This window comes from Capronia coronata (genome assembly GCF_000585585.1).
Source record: "Capronia coronata CBS 617.96 chromosome Unknown acBCG-supercont1.11, whole genome shotgun sequence".
Lineage (NCBI taxonomy): Eukaryota > Fungi > Ascomycota > Eurotiomycetes > Chaetothyriales > Herpotrichiellaceae > Capronia > Capronia coronata.
In genome coordinates, this window is record NW_006912903.1 from 1,079,835 (window position 1) to 1,096,691 (window position 16,857).

Genomic DNA, 16,857 nt, shown 5'->3' on the forward strand with positions numbered 1-16,857 from the left:
ATATCATATTATCATTTGAAGCTCGATCTCGGCGAAGACATCTCGTAGCACCGCAGATTCGTCGGTTGAACCGTATACAGTGTAAATTATGATCCTGCAGTTTCTACTCCGTTGGTATTGGACTAATAATTCAATGTCAAGCAGAGAAAAAGCAAAGCCGAAGCTTGTATTGTGTATACTGATGCTGATAATACTGCATCAAGAACTCTTTCGTATATACCCCCCTCGCCTGCTCGGTCGCTTTAATTGCCCGCTTGCTTGCGTGTGGTCCAAAAAAGCCAGCAATATTGGCCAAAAAAGAGAAAAGAAAAGGAAAAGAAATCCGCACTCTCGCGTAACTAGCCGCAGAAAGTCCTCGATATTCTAGCAAACGCTCTCCTCAAGAGTCGGGTGACAAAATGGCCCATCGCTCGCTGCCAGCCTTGCTGGTCTTCTTGTCAGACTTGTCTTTGTTGTTGCCTCTTTCGTCCACCGGCGGCAGCCATAGCCTGGCATGACCGACGGCGTCGAGGCTCAGTTTGCCGCACTTGCGCATGTTCATCTCACAGACGAAGATGCGGAGGAAATCCCTGTTCTCGCGTGGCTCGCGCGGTCGGGGCTGGCCTTCTGCCTTCAACACCTCCTCTTCCCAGAGAGCCTGGGCGGCGCGGTGCTTGTTGCTCGGCGTGCCGTCCGGCTCTAGCCAGATGGGCGGACTGGACGCGTGGGCGGTGCGGATACTCGATGGGATGCATGTCGCTAGTGGAACAACCGGGGGTAGTCGGGCGGTGCTGCTTTTGGGCTGTTGGATGCGGCCGTGCTCGTCGGTGACTGGTGAAGATCTTTGGGATTGGGTCTTGTTTTGGTTCTGGTATTTTCGTTTGATCTTCAATTTCGGCCTGGTTTCCTCTGACGAGGGCGACGGAGTCCTCTTCTCTTCGACCCAGAAATGCAGTTGGGCTGGAGAGTCGGGCGGGACGAAGATGTTCGGGTTGAGATACCTCCGCAGGGCGGCGGACGGGGGCTCATCCGACGGCGGTGGACGGCGGTCATCCGTCAGGGCAGGCTGGAAGTCGAAGATGGATCGCGACAGAAAGTCGTCCGGCTGGACGAGCGGCGGAGTGGTGGCGAGAGTCGATACCGTCTGCGCGGCGGATTTGAGTGCTTTCAACGAAGCTGTGAGACTCGACTTGAACGACGTCGGCCGTCGTTCAGGCACGGATCTGCGCTTGGGCCTGGATGGAGGTGATATGGCCAGGTCAGGCGTGGTGGCACCGCTATAGTTGTCGTCGTCCTCGTCCTCCAGTGGCAGAAGAGGGTGATGACTGCTGCAGTCTTCTGAACTGGCAACTTGGCGGAATCGGTGTTCGGATGGAGATCTGACGGTGGAAGGGGAGATACTGGCGGTATCGGCGGTGCTGTAGTCGTCCCGGGACGCCAGGGAAGGCATCGACTCGGTCGAGATAGACCGACTGGACAAGATGCCCTCGTCGACTCCTTCACTCCCAACAATCATTTGTCCCTCCATCAGTCCATCGATTGTGCCAAACAGACTCTCGAATTGTGGATTGGCCCAACTCCCTGACGGGCTGGCCTCTCTGCCCTGCTGTACATCGTCCCTCAGCAGTTTACTGAAATCCGCCACGTAGTCACAATCGGGCAGGCGTTGACCTGCTCTTGGCCTGCGTTTCCTCCGGACCGGGATAGTTGTGGAGGACAGGATCTGTTGGACCGAATCTTTTCTCTTCGACAGCGGCTGAGACGCGGCACTCGAGCTGTCGCTTGAGGTCTGGATTGACGAAGGCCCGGGTCGATGGGGAGGCAGGTGAGGCTGTCCCTCAGCGCGGTTTGGGATCTTGACAGGATCTGAGGAGGATTTGTAGGAGGTTGAGGACGAGGGGTGTTTGGAAAGACGCTGGGAGAGGGCAGAGCGCGGAGGCGACCGGGATGCCGAGCTGAGGTCTCTTGATTTCCTTCTGGATAATGGATCTTTCTCGTTGAAGTCGAGTGGTCGTCTTTGGCCCAGTTGCGTCTGGGCAAAGACGCGAGGGACTATCATGGTGTACAGAGTAGGTGTCTGGTCGGCCAGGAACACAGATAGGGCGTTCAGCCTCAAAAGCAACTTCTAGGGCGTCATGTCCGAATAGGGTTGGCTCGACAAGGACACTGAGGCTGGGGTGGTGTATGCAGTGCAGTGGGTGTCGGAGGTGTCGAGATAGTGACGATATGGTCAAGACTGTGGAAGATGAGGTGGTGGGAGAGATGAACAGGATAGCATCATGCGGTCGACATGGATAGGATTAGATCTAGAATACAGAGTAGCAGTGGGAATGGTGATCGATCGAGCTGACGGTATCGCCGTGGAGGTAGTAGTGTAGTAGGCAGGAGGGTGTGGTAATGCAGAGCAGAGTGAGCGAGTGAGCGAGTGGTTGTGGTCGTGTGCACGCAGGGGGAAAGATAAGGGTGAGAGATGGCTATCAGCGTGGAATGATTGGTGGACCTGCCATGCGATGTCCATCCACGGCGGCGGCGATTAGCGTCAGAGAGGCCGGAATGTACAGACTGGCAGGTAAATGCAGCTGGCGAGCGTGGGCGCGAGCATTACAGAGACAGACGCCTGAAAGGGCAGGGGTAAACGACCTGCTAGATGGCCTGAATCACACCTAGGGAACCCCCGAAGCGAATCGTGGCACCTAACCGTATAGCCCCTAGCCCCTTGGCCTCCACGGTGCGTACACCCGTAACTCGAATCCCTACTACTAAATAGGCGGGGCCGTCGGGAAATCATGTACGATGATGGTTAATTGACGCAGCATGACCCGCGCATTTACTTTCGTTGGCCCTTCTCAGCCCGGGAAACATTCTCCCGCCTGCGAATCCCTCGCGCCCCCCATGAAGCGCGCCTTTTTTTCTTCTGCTTCGTCTCGCTTTGACCTGCTCGGTTGGCCAGGAAGTCTCCCGCCTTTACCAAATCGAAATACACCTGAGATTTCGCCTCGTGCCCGACGTCCCACTTGATCGTGGATCCCTTCTCCTGTTACCACCCGGTCGGATCCGTGACGATTGAAATCATCTTGCAGGCTATCGGCCATCCGCCTATCTGCCTATCATCCTATCATTCTATCCCAGAACGGCAACGGTCCGTGGCCGATAGTTCGGACCGGTCGAAATTGATTTTGAGGGGAAGTGTCGTTTGACAGGAATCAGGCACAAGATCAGACATACGAGGTCGGAAATAACATCAGTAACAAGGAACAGCCACAGCAACAGGAACAGGAACAGCGGGGAAGAAAAAACAGGATGAGACTACGTCAATAGCTGGTCTTTGGTAATTGTTATCGAGTAATCTGAATCATGAGCACACGAGGGTTGCACTTGGATGACAACACGTTGAAACAGAGGGTTCTGTGGTACATTTTTTTTTGTCTGGCCACTTTGCTAGGTACGTGACTCTGAATTGCTGATTCACAGGGACCTCAAACGACGCCAGACTAGAGACTAGAAACACTGTTGAAACGAAACCGCGGTGAGCCTCCCGCGAGAGCGGAAGCCGATCCGACTTCACCAGAAGCAGAAGCAGAAGCAGTGGCAGACACAGACAGTGGGTCATGGAAGACACATCGAAGCTTCCCAGTTTGATCCAGCGCCGAAGGACCATGGTCGATGTTCGGCCATTTCCGTTCCCGAAACGATGATTTTGCCGCAAGGCTCTCTTCTCTCTCTCTGTCTGTGCTCTCTCCACTTCAAGTTTGTCAGAGGAAGAGACTCGGTTCGCCGTCGGCGAAACTCGACGAAGAAAATTGCAGGCTACAGTATCCATCAACCTGATGAGGAAACAGCTGTGCCATTGCTGGTAGGTGGTCCAGAGTATTATCATCTAATGTTATTATTGGCACAAACAGCCTCACAAGGCTCTTCGGCTAGCATGGATTTTGTTTTACGCAACACTCGCCTCACCAGTCACTCTGGACCCTGTTGAGTACGGATGTACGTACCCTTCTTGACAAGGAATAAATATCAAGTCCTATCCTTGTGGACGCCATTATTGCTAGATACCCAGATGCGTGGTTCGGCCGTCCAGCCCGAGGTGGTCTGCATAGGACTAGACTCTCGTGTAGAATAGCCTAGAATAGTACCTTGCACGTACCTAAAACGAATGGTTTCAACAAACAATCACAATCACAATCACCCCTTTCCATGCTTGTGTAAGGAAATCAAGTTCCGATGAGGATTCAAGCCAGACGGGAGACAATCAAGCTACTCTCTAGATAGACAAGAGTCCAGACCTCCTCTATGCCTATGTCTGTCCCAGCAAGGCTGTCGGAGTACAGCATATCCTCCCCGACCATCCACACCACCGCCACCACCTACCTAACTTACGCAGCTACCATGTCTAGACAAGGGATCTCCTCTATCTTCTCTATCTCCTCCTACCACTACCCCTTTCCTGCTATGTTGTGTTTGTATACAGAGCTACGAATGCCATTATACTACCACTATAGACTCCACTCCCTTTCGCTCTCCTCTTCAGTCCCCTATTCAACGGACATTTCCGCCACAAATACAACTAATATTAATAGACGAGTGCCTATAGTAATACCTAGTACCAACTTTATGGTTCCTGAAACGGAAACTGAGTCGGGGCCGCCCAATTTGGTGATTTTCCCTTCTTCGTTGGGGCGCGAGAAAGCCGAATGGTCTTCTACTCCGCCCCCAAGCGAAACGGAGGATGAGACCCGAGCAGATTACGGACTCTGTACGAAACCCGGCACTGCAGTTGAGAAACCCGAAAGTTGAGAAACCCGAAATCAGGCTGAGGAGGGTCGCTATATCCTTCCTAGTCGAATATGTACTTCCCTGTTGGGTAACCGACCACGAGAACGAGATACTTGAGATATTCGTACCACCACAATACGTAGTACAAATTGCCTGGACCCCTGGAATCCACAACACTACCTATACTCTACTCTGTACACAGGACTCTGTACGATAAATGTCTGTGTTGAGCGATGAACCCATCTACTCTGTACATACAGATAATTCGGTAGTCCACAGGTGACAAACAGGTCGGCATTTTCCGACAACAGTAGTCTTGTAGTCTCCATTTGTCTATCCCCCTAACTAGCTTCTTCAGGACCCTTTTTTTAATCTCGTCTGTAGAGTCGAGACCCTAGGCTACTCTGTATAGCTCGCTCGCCCACTCTCTCATCAAACAACATCCACCTCTGACTTTCCCGCAGCGCGGATCCATTCGGCCGCCCGAGCCTTGACGGCCTCAACCCGACGCTTATCTCCCTCGGCCTCCTCAAACGCCAACCAGCGCTTGAAGAAGTATTTGGCCTGCTTCGGCTTGAGCTTCCCAGCGAAGATGCGCTCAAACAGCGCCCGGATCTGCTCCTGGTCGCCCTGCTTCAGCTCCAGGTCCAGCAAGACATTGAACAGGTCCACCCGTTTCGGAAACGAACTGATCAGGCCCTCGAAGATGGTGCGGCCCCGTTCCGCCAGCCCTCGCGCCGACTTGAATTCCAGCTGGGCGAATTTCAGGGTCACGTCAAAATGTGTGAATTTCGGCAACGTCTTCAGCGCCCGCGGCAGGAGGGCGCGCGCGCGCTCGGCGTCGCCCGCGCTGTCGAACAGGAACGTGGCATAGTTGATCCACACTTTGGGGTCCTGGGCAAACTTCTTCAGCATCCGTTGGAACAGCTCGTCCGCTTTGTCGTGTTTGCCGGACTGGATGTAGATGCTGGTCAGCCGCGAATAGATCTCCTCGGGGTCGTTATATTCGCAGGCGCGTTTGAATGTCGTTTCGATCGTCTCTTCGTCGCCGTACGCGTTCTCCAAGTTCAGCAGCGCGATCCAGACGTTCAGTTTCTCCGCCTCTTGGCCCAGTCCGATCGACTTGAGCGCCCGTTCGCCAATCTGTCGTGCTTGTTCGACGTCGCCGAGTTCGAGGTGGAAGGCCATGTATTGCAGCCAGAGCAGGGACGAGTCCGGCTCGCTGAGGAGGAGGCGCTCGAAGTCGTCGACGGATTGCGGGCCATCGACATCCAGATCTCCCGTTCGGTCGACTTGGATCTCGGCGCGCTTCTTCTTTTTCCTCGGGGCTTTGCTGGCCGCTTCGCCTTCGGAGTCGGACGCTTCAGCTGCTCGTTTGGTCGCGGTCGTGCTGGGTGCAGCTGACATTCCGTACCAGTCGAACCCGCCCACACTGAGACCTTTGCTGCTTGCAGGGACAGTAGTGGTGGCTTCGACCTCTTCGTCTTCCTCGCTTGCGTCAGAGTCGTCCGTGTCGTCGGCGCTTTCTGCGTCCTCGTCATCGGTGTCCGTGTGCTCCGATCCAGCCTCGTCTTCTTCGCTATCATCCGCATCGTGCATCTCTTCGTCGTCATCTTCATCTTGATCAAGCGGCGCGCCACCCGCTCCAATGCTTTCTTCGTCCGACCCGGCTTCGCTTTCTGCGTCGCTCTCATTTGTATCAGTGAAGTAGGACGCTTTCATGCCGAAGTTGACCTTTCGGTTGGCCGGATCAAGTTTGAGCACTTTGGCCTTGACCGTGTCGCCCTCCTGGAATAGCTTGGTTGCATCCTGCACCCGTTGCTCGGCTATTTCGCTGCGATGACACAGTCCACGTACATTCTCCGAGTTGTCGACAAGGATGAAGACGCCAAAGGTCTCGACCTTGACGACTTTGCCAGTTACGATCTCCCTCACGTGCAGATCGTTGAATGTAAGCGGTGCCTTGTAATTCGGGTCCAGTGCCGATTCCTTGAAGCTCATCTGCACGTGACCAGATGCCTCATCGACCATGATGATCTTTCCTTTCGCCAGTTGGTCGCGCTGGAACTGGTCCTGCCAATCCTTCAAATAGCTGTCGGACAGATGGGCCACCCGGACGAAGGCGGTGATGCCATGTCCAAGAGTGACGAATACCCCCTTTTCCGTCACATTGCTAATAAATCCTCGGACAACATCGTTGACGGCAAGTTGTTTGAGAGATGTGATTTCTGGGTCGGTGACTTTGATTGACGAGCTGAGTACCTTGGAAGGTCGGGTAGACAACTGTATCTTCTTGTTCGGGACATCCACACTGAGCACACACACTCGGAGGACCTCATTCTTCTGGAACTGGGCTGGGTTTGCTTCGCTGTAGTCGTCCGCCATGTCGATCAAGTCCACGGCACCCACCGTCTGGTCGCTCAGTTGAACCAGAATGTTGTGGTCGCTGATTTTGGTGACACGACCAGGGAGCACCAGTCCCTTGGAAATGTCTTTGATCGTTAGGGAACCGGCCAGACCATCCGATCTGGCCGTCAAATCTAAGCGAATCTTCTCAGGATCAACAGCGAGCACATGAACTCTTAGGGCAGACCCGATGGGAAAATTCTTCTCCATATTCCCGGCGAGCGAGAGATCGTCGGACACATCTGTGGCGCGGATCCTGCCTCGCACGGATGGAGAGATATTCACCCACAGGCAGTTCTCCGTAATGTTGTTGACGAATGCCAGCCACGATGACCCGACTGACAGATCTTCCAATTTGAGGATGTTCTTGTCGGAACTTGCAACAGTGCTGGGCTTGCACGAAAGTTCGAAGACAGTGTTCTTGCCATTTCGATGGGACAGTGGAAGGAATCGGTGGTTCCGCGTATCGTGGGCTCCGAGTAGCTTGACGGTCAATTCTTGTTTCGGACTGAACTGCTTGAGAGGTCGCTTGCGATCCTTGATGTCTTTCCAATCATCGAAAATCTCGGATGCGTCAATACGACCTTGGACGTCTTTCGCCAGCTCCACGTTGATTTGGGTCTCCTTGACCGAAAGGATCCGAGCTTTGGTGACTCGTCCGACATAAAGATCGTTGATGGTCTTAAGGTCTGCATCGACAGGATTGGTGAGTTGTGCCACTTCCTTGACTGTCTCGACTGCGGCCGCTTTCGAGTCATTGTTGACGGGAGATTCCCTCATTGTCAGCCAGAATCGCGGCGTAGCCCCCTTGTAGTCGATGGAAAGGACTCGAGCTGTGACAGACTGGAATTTGGTCATGCCAAAATCTTCTTCTTGCTCCGTCTCAACAGGCACATTGGCTTTTGTGATCATTCCGCTGATTCCACCCGCAAAGCCAACAAAAATGGCATCCTTGGTGATGTTGGACACGAACCCAGTCACCAGGGCATTCTGTTGGAGTTGCTCGTAACTCTTGAGGAGAGTGCCTTCCTGAGCCGCTTTGATCAGGCTCGGTTTGTTGGAGACCAAAACCAATCTCCGCTTTGGTAGCACTTGCAAGATGAGCACGTTATCGAGCTTCTGACCAACTCGGATCTTTTGAAACGCGGATTCTCTCTTCTTTGGGGAACCATCAGACACATGGTCCATGGTCAACCGTGCAATCGCGTCAGATTCCTCTAGTCGGAGCAAGACGTCGTTCTGCGATTTCTCGAAAACAGTACCTTTGACAATGGTCCCAGGTTGCAATGTGGACAGGGAAGACTCGATCGATGGATTGGATTTGTTGATATCCCGGCATGAAACAGTGAGGCGTCTCTCCGCCGCATTCACGCTGATTGCACTGACCGTCACGACCTGACCAACGCGGAAATGCTCGGTTGCATCCTTGATGTATGCTTCGCTCATCTCGGAAACTGGCAGGAAAGCTCGAACGGGCCCGAAGAATCGAACAACAGCCCCAAGCCGGTCGACTTTGGCTAATGTCCCGACCGTCGAATCGCCAATCTCGATATCCTCGTATCGCAACCAAGGCTTCTGATCGCTGTTGACCAGAGCCTTCTTCAGCGTCAGCTTGATACGTCGTCTTACCAGATCTGTCGTGAGCACTCTTGCCGTCACGGTTTGTCCTTCTCTGAATTTTCTTTCCGGATGTTTGAGCTCAACATCGGACATGTGGACTTGCGGCACAAGGGCGTTAACCCCCTCGGCAAGACTGACCAACAAGCCTCGCACGCCGTGTGTACCAACAAGCAACTTTTCGATCTTGCCCTTGACAACCGCACCCAGCGGGACATCCTCAAACCGCAGGAAAGGCTGCTCAAGTACCTTCTTCTGGAGAGACACCAGATAGAGATCGTCAATAGGATTGTAGTCGATCACCCGCGCCTTGTGCTCGGATCCCAGTTTGAAGCGACCAGTTGTTTCGGACAGAGAGTCCACTTTCTCGTCTGACAAGCGTGAAATGTGTGCGAAGCCCACAATATCGGGGGCCAGCTGAAGGTAAATCCCAAGGCCGGGCTCGACACGAATCACAGATGCCGAGCCAACAATGGAAGATAAAGACAATTTGCCATCCGCCTGAGCATCCACGTTCGTGGCGGGTTCCATGTCCAACAAATTATCCAGGACAGAGAAGCCCAGCTTCTTCGTATCGGAGAGTGGGAATGTGCAAATCAATCGTCCGACGATCTTTTTGCCAATGTCAAATTTGGCCAGGAATGCCTCTTTGTCCTTGAAAGAGCCAGAGTGGACAAGGTCGGCGGTCACATCTAGTAAACCCATGATCTTCCCTGACAGGCCGACATCCGTCTTGTGTTCGATCAGAATCTCTGCCTTCGCACCAGGAAGAAACGTGTCAACTGAAGGAGCGCTGGACAATATCGCCCATCTGGACGGATCCGCCGAAAGTTTGACGACACGGCTATTGGATCCGAGCTCAATAACACTGCAGAGAAGGACAGCGCCAACCTTGACGTCCGTCAATGAGAGGTTGACAGGCAGTTGGCTCTTTGGGATGAATCCGCGGACTGTTTGCTCTTCAAGAGCGAGGTCAGCAACCAATCCATGGTCTTCGATGCTGCTCACAGCGACTTGGACCGCGGCACCGACTGCTAGATTCGCACGATCGATGCCGACATTGGTCAAAGCAGGCTCGACAGACAACTCGATCCGTTTTCGTGTGGACGCTTTCGGCCCAGTCTTGTCCTGCTCAGTGGCTGTAACCGCAACTCGGAGATATTGTCCGACCCGGAAATAATTAGAGAGCGCAATGTCTTGATCCTCATCTTCTTCACTGTCGCTAGTCTCGTCCTTCTCATCGTTATGAGCCAACAATCCTTGTATCTTGTCGCTCAGCTGGGTCGAAATCGAGGTTAACGGTACATATCCAACAAGATTGTTCGGTAGGGCGACAGTCAATGCTCTGGCATTCGCGGAGATGATTTGACCGAGGATTAAAGATCCTGTGGTTATGCGTTTATAGCTGAGACCTTCGATTCGAACTTCGGGCTCGCTAGAAGCAGCAGCATCCCCAGACTTCACTTTCTTCTTCCGATGCTTCTTGGTAGGCTTCTTGACTTCTGTATCAACATCTGAGAGTAGCTCTTCATCACTGTCATCACTCAAGGAGTCGCCCTCTTCTCCGAAAAGATCTTTGCCCTGCTTTTGTTCCCTTGCAACATCACGGACGGCTTTGGCTTGGATCTGTTTTCTTTCTAGAGGAGTCAGCAAGCCCGCGCCTCCTCGAGGGAAAGCGGGTTGCTCTTTGGTGAGTACAGAGGCCGCCTTTGGCTTCTGGTTCTGATCAGGTTTATCAGGCTTGGGAGATGCATCGACGGTCGCGGGCTTGCGGTCGGATTTGGATCGTTTGGTTCCACGTTTGGTCGAGGCCTCTTCGGCCGCCAGTTTTCTCTTTGCGGAAGCCATATCGAGAGATTGCGACGGCCTCACTGAAGGCTAGGGTATCAGAAGACTCTCGACGAGAGTGTTGCCCTGCTCTTAATTCAGATCAGCGTCCACAGACTTAATTTCTTGCGCAAGCAAATCTTCCAGACATGAATTTTTTTGGAGTAGATTCCTATTACATTTCAAGTTGGGAACTTTTTAGTGGAGGCGCTTTCGGAGCATCCAATCATGTTCGGCTGCGGAGAGGAGAAGCTCAGCTCGGCTTACCTGCTTTGTTGATGCGTCTCCCGCTCGAGCTCGACGCGTTCCGCGCACTCACTTTACGCGAGACGCGAGGCGCGATTGTGGCTGGCATCTTCTTTCGCGACAGCTGGGAGATTGTTCATTGCTTACGACAGAGTACCTACTCTGTCTCTCCAATCGCCACTCTTATCTGCCTCCACGGTCTCTGTATCCTTCTGTGCACCATACATCTCCCATTAGCCTCGAACAATCATGCTTGCTTGGTGACCGACTCAATCCATCCCCCAACATCGGTGTGTGTCCAAATCAATCCCTCACGTCAGTCATGGATTGTACGCCCGAACGAGCAGCCCCAGCAGAGAGGGTCACGTTCGCTGTCGAACCCGATGAGAATAGAAGTCCTCGTCGAAGTAGCCGTGTCAAGAAGAATCCCTCTGTCACTCCCAAACGGTTCACCAAGTTCTTCACTCCAAGGCCTCGGAATGCACAACGTGCCGTTCGAACTTCCCGCAAGGCTCTACAGAACCTGTCCGCAGCCAGCCTGAACAGCCGGTCTCACGCAAGCGGGTTTCTAGACCTTCCTCTCGACGACCAAAACAACCGAGCGCGAAAGAAGCGGAAGCTTTCATTTTCTTCAATCCCGTCGATTCCGTCTTCTCCAATCAAGAAGGATCACAGTGCCTTCTCGAGTAGTCAAGAAAACTCTCAGTCCGGACAGCGCCAACCACCTGCGGACAACAATGAACATGCCTCGGGCTGTGTCGACACGGATGAGGAGGAGGATACAGAAGAAGAGCTACCGGGAAGCAGATCATTTCCTCCACGTCTGATACCCTACCGGTCTATTAGCTCGTCTGCGAATCTGTTATCGAGGCGAATTGAGGGGAGGAAAACAATGACAGAGGGCAATGACAGCAACCTCTGGCAACATGAGACTGCAAATTTCTACAGCTCCCCAGACGATTTATGCCATTATAACCGGTTCGGTCCTCTGTCAGCTCTGCCGTTCTCCGCTGCCGGTTTCAAAACAGTCCCATTAGTGGCGATTGGAGATGAGGAAGGTACAGTGCGTATCCATGACGCAGAAGACCCGAGTATCCCATACAATCGGATCTTCATGACCATGTACCCGCATGACAACGCCATTATGGACATGGAACTTTCTCCGGACGACAGTCTGCTAGCGACGGCGTCCGGGGACCAAACATGTCGAATCATAGACATGAAGCAGCAACAATCGACCTACACTCTGCGAGGCCATGTTGGGTCCATCAAACGTGTACAATTCCAGCCAGGTTCTGGCAACAATGTCCTCGCAACCTGTTCTCGAGATGGCAGCATATGCCTGTGGGATCTGCGGTGTGCGAAGACCACGGGTTCCTGGGTTCACAAGAACCTCAGCCGCGAACCGGAATCATTCCTGTGCCAAAGTGCAACGGTCGATTGTCTGAACCAGATACGGGACGCACACACGGCGTTTGACCTCCATGGGAAAGCCAAGGGCAAGCGCAAGCAAACACCCGTATCTGCGCGGTCTGACTTCGCAGTGACCACATGCGCTTTCATCAGCGCGAGCCGGCCGTACATGCTGGCCACAGCCTCGGAGAACGATGCCATCATTAAGCTGTGGGATATGCGGACATCATACAAGTCCCGAAGTGGACGGCCCACACCGGTGTCCGCGACGCTGGAACCCAAAAGCCACGAGGACCACCGACAATTCGGCGTGACTTCGATCGCTATGAGCACTGATGGGGCGAGACTATACTCGCTGTGCCGCGATCATACCGTATACGCCTACTCCACGTCCCACTTGGTGCTGGGAGGGGCGCCTGAGATGTCGCTGACGTCCTCTCATCCTTTCCGACAATCGCGCAGTGCCGGCCACGGATTGGGACCACTGTATGGCTTCCGACACCCGGCTCTACGATTGGCCTCTTTCTACGACAAATTGTCAGTGCGGCACCGAACCGAGGACAACACCGAGATCATAGCTACGGGAACCAGGGAGGAGTGTGCAGTCCTGTTTCCCACGGATGAGCGATACCTCAACAAAGCCACGCGGCGAAGGACACCCCAGGTTCTCGTATCGAGGAGCGCCAATGCCAGTTCTCGGCCGGAGCCTCGACTCACGCGCACTGCGTCATCGAGGTCGCTCGGCCAACAGCAACAGCAACAGCAGCAGCCCATGGAAGCCATCGACGGCGATTGTCCCATCTATTATCACGGCACTGCGCTGGTCAATGGCCACGCCAAAGAAGTCACGGCTGTCGCGTGGACGGTCAACGGTAACCTGATCACCACAGCCGACGACTATACATCAAGATGCTGGCGCGAGGATGCTCAGCAAGCTAGTTCGCTGCGGCTCAACACTGATCGTGACCTGGTGAGATACCAGAGTGGCTGGGCCGAAGTGAGAAAGGGATACGACGACGACGAGGCGGAGTGAGCACCGCGACTGAGTGCAGGATCGCATCCTGAAGCGAATGACAGTGTATCGGAAGTGTAACCGAATACACTAGAGAAAACCTATTGTGTGGACTGGGGATTAAATCTCGACTTGTCCATACCGGTCTCTCAATGTCCAAGGTCTCGTGTCTGTTTTGGGTATGAGTACCGCGCCATGGACGAGGAAGGAAGCCCAACATCGAATCCAGTCGTTGATTGTGCTATTGTTCGGAACTTGGAATACCTTGGACTGAACGCGGCCAAGGGAACGGGGACAGAGTGGCTAAGGGCTTCTGTGTTGGATCTGCTGCTTGCCTGCTTGTCGGCCGGGCCCCTTCCTTCCGCGTCCAGGACTGCAAGGAAAAGAAAAGAATAACATAGCTAGAATCCGAATACAAGTATCTTCTCAGAAACACAGGATGCAGTGGCTTTATGAAAGGCGAATACGAGTGTCCATGAAGAATATCACGAGTGTCCTCGAGTAAGGAGTACCCTCTATGTTATGTCTTCTTGATCACATTCCGAACAGTGTCCATGTATACTGTCTACATCTGGAAAGTGCCCCTGAGCGAGGCTGACGCAGAAGATAATGTGCAACTGCAACTGCCGCCTGCATTTCACATGGGGTGTTCAGTCTAACGCATCGTTACACGGGTCACGGCTCACAGCTCTCTCTTTCTCTGCATTGTGGTTAGGATTTGGGATGGCACGCATCGACCTACTGGTCGGTTGGGATTCATGAGACGACTGTCCACACGAGAGTGGTAAGTATGTCGTAGAAAGCCTCTTTCTTTAATTGGACATGAGACAACATGCAGTGGGACTATGCCTTGCTTGGACCGCAGGATATCTGGAGCACCCCTCTCATGGAGTCGTAATGATACAAATAGAATACAATACAAAATCCTGTTGCAAAACAAGGATAACCGCAGGTCCAGGTTGAAGCCGTAATGGCCGCTGAACAATTGCCGCCCTTCAAGTGTCCGCACCGGGCTTGAATGAAGAAATCCCATGCAGTGCAGGGACTGAACAGAAAGTCGTGACCGTGATGATTTCATTCCTTCGCTTTCTTTCATAACTCGTAACATTTGCCGTGAATGACCCTCTTCTCTCTTTCCCCATGCCTCAAGAGCCGCAGATCCAGCTCGAAATCCAAGTCTAGCTCCAGCTCCAGCTTCAGGTCAACACGGCAGTAAGGTGGCGACGAACAGATACTCATCGACCCTCTGGAAATGGCCGAATCAGGGGCCGAGTGCCGTGTAGTACAATCCGTCTCCGTAGCATTTTATGTTTGCCGTTGTCATTGTCACCGCCTCTGTGCACCACCACATTTACACTCCCGGATCAGTCGTTTCAACTCCGCATTTTCCTGAAGTAACTTGTAATTCTCCTCTTCGACGCGCAACAGTTCGGCCCGGTAGTGCTCTGCACCGGCTCCAGGAGACACTCCCCTGCCGGTCTTACTGGCGGGTCTGAGGAGTGGAGCTTTGGGACTGGGACTGGGAGCTGAGCGGTTCGTGGTGGTGGATCCGGAGGTCGGCGGTCTTCGACCATGCAGAGAGCCAAAGGACAAGCCGGAGCTGGAGGTGAGGGGTCTGTTCTCGTCGGTGCGGGCCTGTCCGCCGCTGGTGCTGTACATGTTGCTGACTTGTTCGGGATCCTGTTCGGAGAGAATACCTGCCAGACCGGGTCTGGGGCTCTTGTGTCGCCGGCTAAGACTCTTGCCGAGACTGGGGAAGAGACGAGGTCCGTCACGATCTCTGATACTGCCCGTCATAGATGGTGCTTCTCTCAATGTCCCGTTGGACCGCGTCAAGCCTGAGAGAAGCTTGGTCGGGGATAGACCTTTCTTCCGCGTTTCGTGCTCGATACGCAACGAGTCGAGGATGGTCGAGGCGGCAGGCTCCATCTCACAGATCTCGGCAATGATCTTGCGAGCTTTCTCGAGCGTGCGGATGGCCACGGTGAAGTTGCTTGGTACGTGTGGAAGCATGGTGTCGATGTACAGGCCGTACCGCGAGATACGCTGTGCTGGCTCCATAAGCAAGGACGGTGCTTGTTGGATCGACGTGGTGCCCTCTTTAAGGAATTGGTCGAGGTTGGAGGCGACTTGGGAATGGAGGTCGAGGTATTCTCGGTATGGCATCGGAAACTTGGGAAAGTGATTCAGCAGAACCTTGGCAAAGCCGTAGATGCCCATGGGGTCTTTGGCCGTCTGGAGCAGCCGAGGGTCTTGCTGGGCAGACTCAAGAAAAGACAGAGCAGTCTCCTCGGAAGCTTGAAGCGCTGTTTCAATATCGTCCAAGAAGGCCAGGTTCAGGTCTCTGATTTGGTCCAGTAGTGACGGAAACCGGATCATGGCACTGACAGCCTTAGGATTGCGTGAGCCGGTGAATTTAGAGCTCAGCGACTTGGGCGTGCGGCCTTGGTCAGTGACCAGCTCTATCAGGCTTTGTAGGCGGGTGATATATCGGTCCTCCGTATCCACGAACTCACACATTTTGAATCGTAATGACTCAAGCTGCTCCAACGAGTATCTCGGGGCTATCGGCGTACTGGCCTTGCGATTCGTCGGTGTCGACGCAGACGGCGACCGTTTCCCTTGCATACTAGGAATGCGCTTCGAGGGGGTGAACGCATGTGGCGCGCGAGATGTTCCGTGGTTTCCAGATTCTTGAGGGAGAAACGACGGCCTTGTCTTCCTGATCGAAGCAAGTGGCTTTATCGGCGACTGGGGGCTCGGGGGACGTTCTTTGGAGAATGGACGGAGGGCTTCGACGATCTCGTCTGGGTTTGTGACTTTGCTCATTCGACAGGTCACCTGGGCGGCATGGGTTTGACCCCATTTCAGCGCAATGCCGTGATGTAAGTTCTCGTCCGCTATGGCGTTCTTGACCTCCGTGGGCACCTCGGAGAAGTATCTGCAGAGGGCGAACGCGAGTCCTCGAGAAACATCGTCTCGCTGTTTGTCTTCTGGCAACTTATGGACGGCGGCGTAGTAGCTGCTATTGGGGGCCACTGAAAAAGCGCCATAGCTCTTGAAACCGGCAGCGCTGAGGATGGTGGTTCGAATACGGGAGGTCGAGGCCAGAGAACCCACAGACTGGACGGGATAGTAGAAGACGAGGATGCGAGGTAGGTAAGGAGGGTCTTCAGCATAGTAGATCGTGGGCGACTCAGAAGGGTTCAGGATGGCCGGCAAAGCGGCCAGGTTCCCGGACTTGGACATGGTTGGTAGAGGACTGGTTGGTTATGGAGGGCGCAGTCAGGAGGACTGAAGAGGCGGAGCATTGGTAGCAATGAAGAGAATCATGGTGGAGGAAGATACAAAGTCGCGATGCTATGCTGGTTGTGGACGCGTATCTAGACACGAACTACTGGTGCATTGTAAGTACTCGTCAGTAACATGTCGTGATGGACTGTGAGCGACGACGATATTCGGTCCATCGACAATCATGTAGCTGAGAGTTTCGTTGCATTGTTGCATCGTGTCTCATTGCGGTGGACGTAAACAATGCGGAGGTATATTCTTCCGTTCCGTGGCTGGTTTCAGGCACCCAA

The 16,857-nt window shown here is 53.7% G+C and overlaps 4 protein-coding genes across 4 annotated transcripts; 1 reads left to right on the forward strand and 3 right to left on the reverse strand.

Moving 5' to 3' along the window:
- Positions 1-379: 379 nt before the first annotated feature.
- On the reverse strand, positions 380-2,038 carry A1O1_09163 (uncharacterized protein; the record flags this gene model as incomplete). Its single annotated transcript, XM_007730019.1, has 1 exon — positions 380-2,038. The coding sequence occupies one exon, from the start codon at positions 2,036-2,038 to the stop codon at positions 380-382; it is 1,659 nt and encodes a 552-aa protein (XP_007728209.1).
- Positions 2,039-5,187: 3,149 nt separating this feature from the next.
- Positions 5,188-10,626, reverse strand: A1O1_09164 (uncharacterized protein; the record flags this gene model as incomplete). The annotated part of the gene is made up of 1 exon (XM_007730020.1): positions 5,188-10,626. One exon carries the CDS (start codon positions 10,624-10,626, stop codon positions 5,188-5,190), a length of 5,439 nt encoding a protein of 1,812 aa, XP_007728210.1.
- Positions 10,627-11,173: 547 nt separating this feature from the next.
- Positions 11,174-13,297, forward strand: A1O1_09165 (uncharacterized protein; the record flags this gene model as incomplete). Its single annotated transcript, XM_007730021.1, has 1 exon — positions 11,174-13,297. One exon carries the CDS (start codon positions 11,174-11,176, stop codon positions 13,295-13,297), a length of 2,124 nt encoding a protein of 707 aa, XP_007728211.1.
- Positions 13,298-14,602: 1,305 nt separating this feature from the next.
- A1O1_09166 (uncharacterized protein) lies at positions 14,603-16,525 on the reverse strand (the record flags this gene model as incomplete). Its single annotated transcript, XM_007730022.1, has 1 exon — positions 14,603-16,525. One exon carries the CDS (start codon positions 16,523-16,525, stop codon positions 14,603-14,605), a length of 1,923 nt encoding a protein of 640 aa, XP_007728212.1.
- Positions 16,526-16,857: the final 332 nt, after the last annotated feature.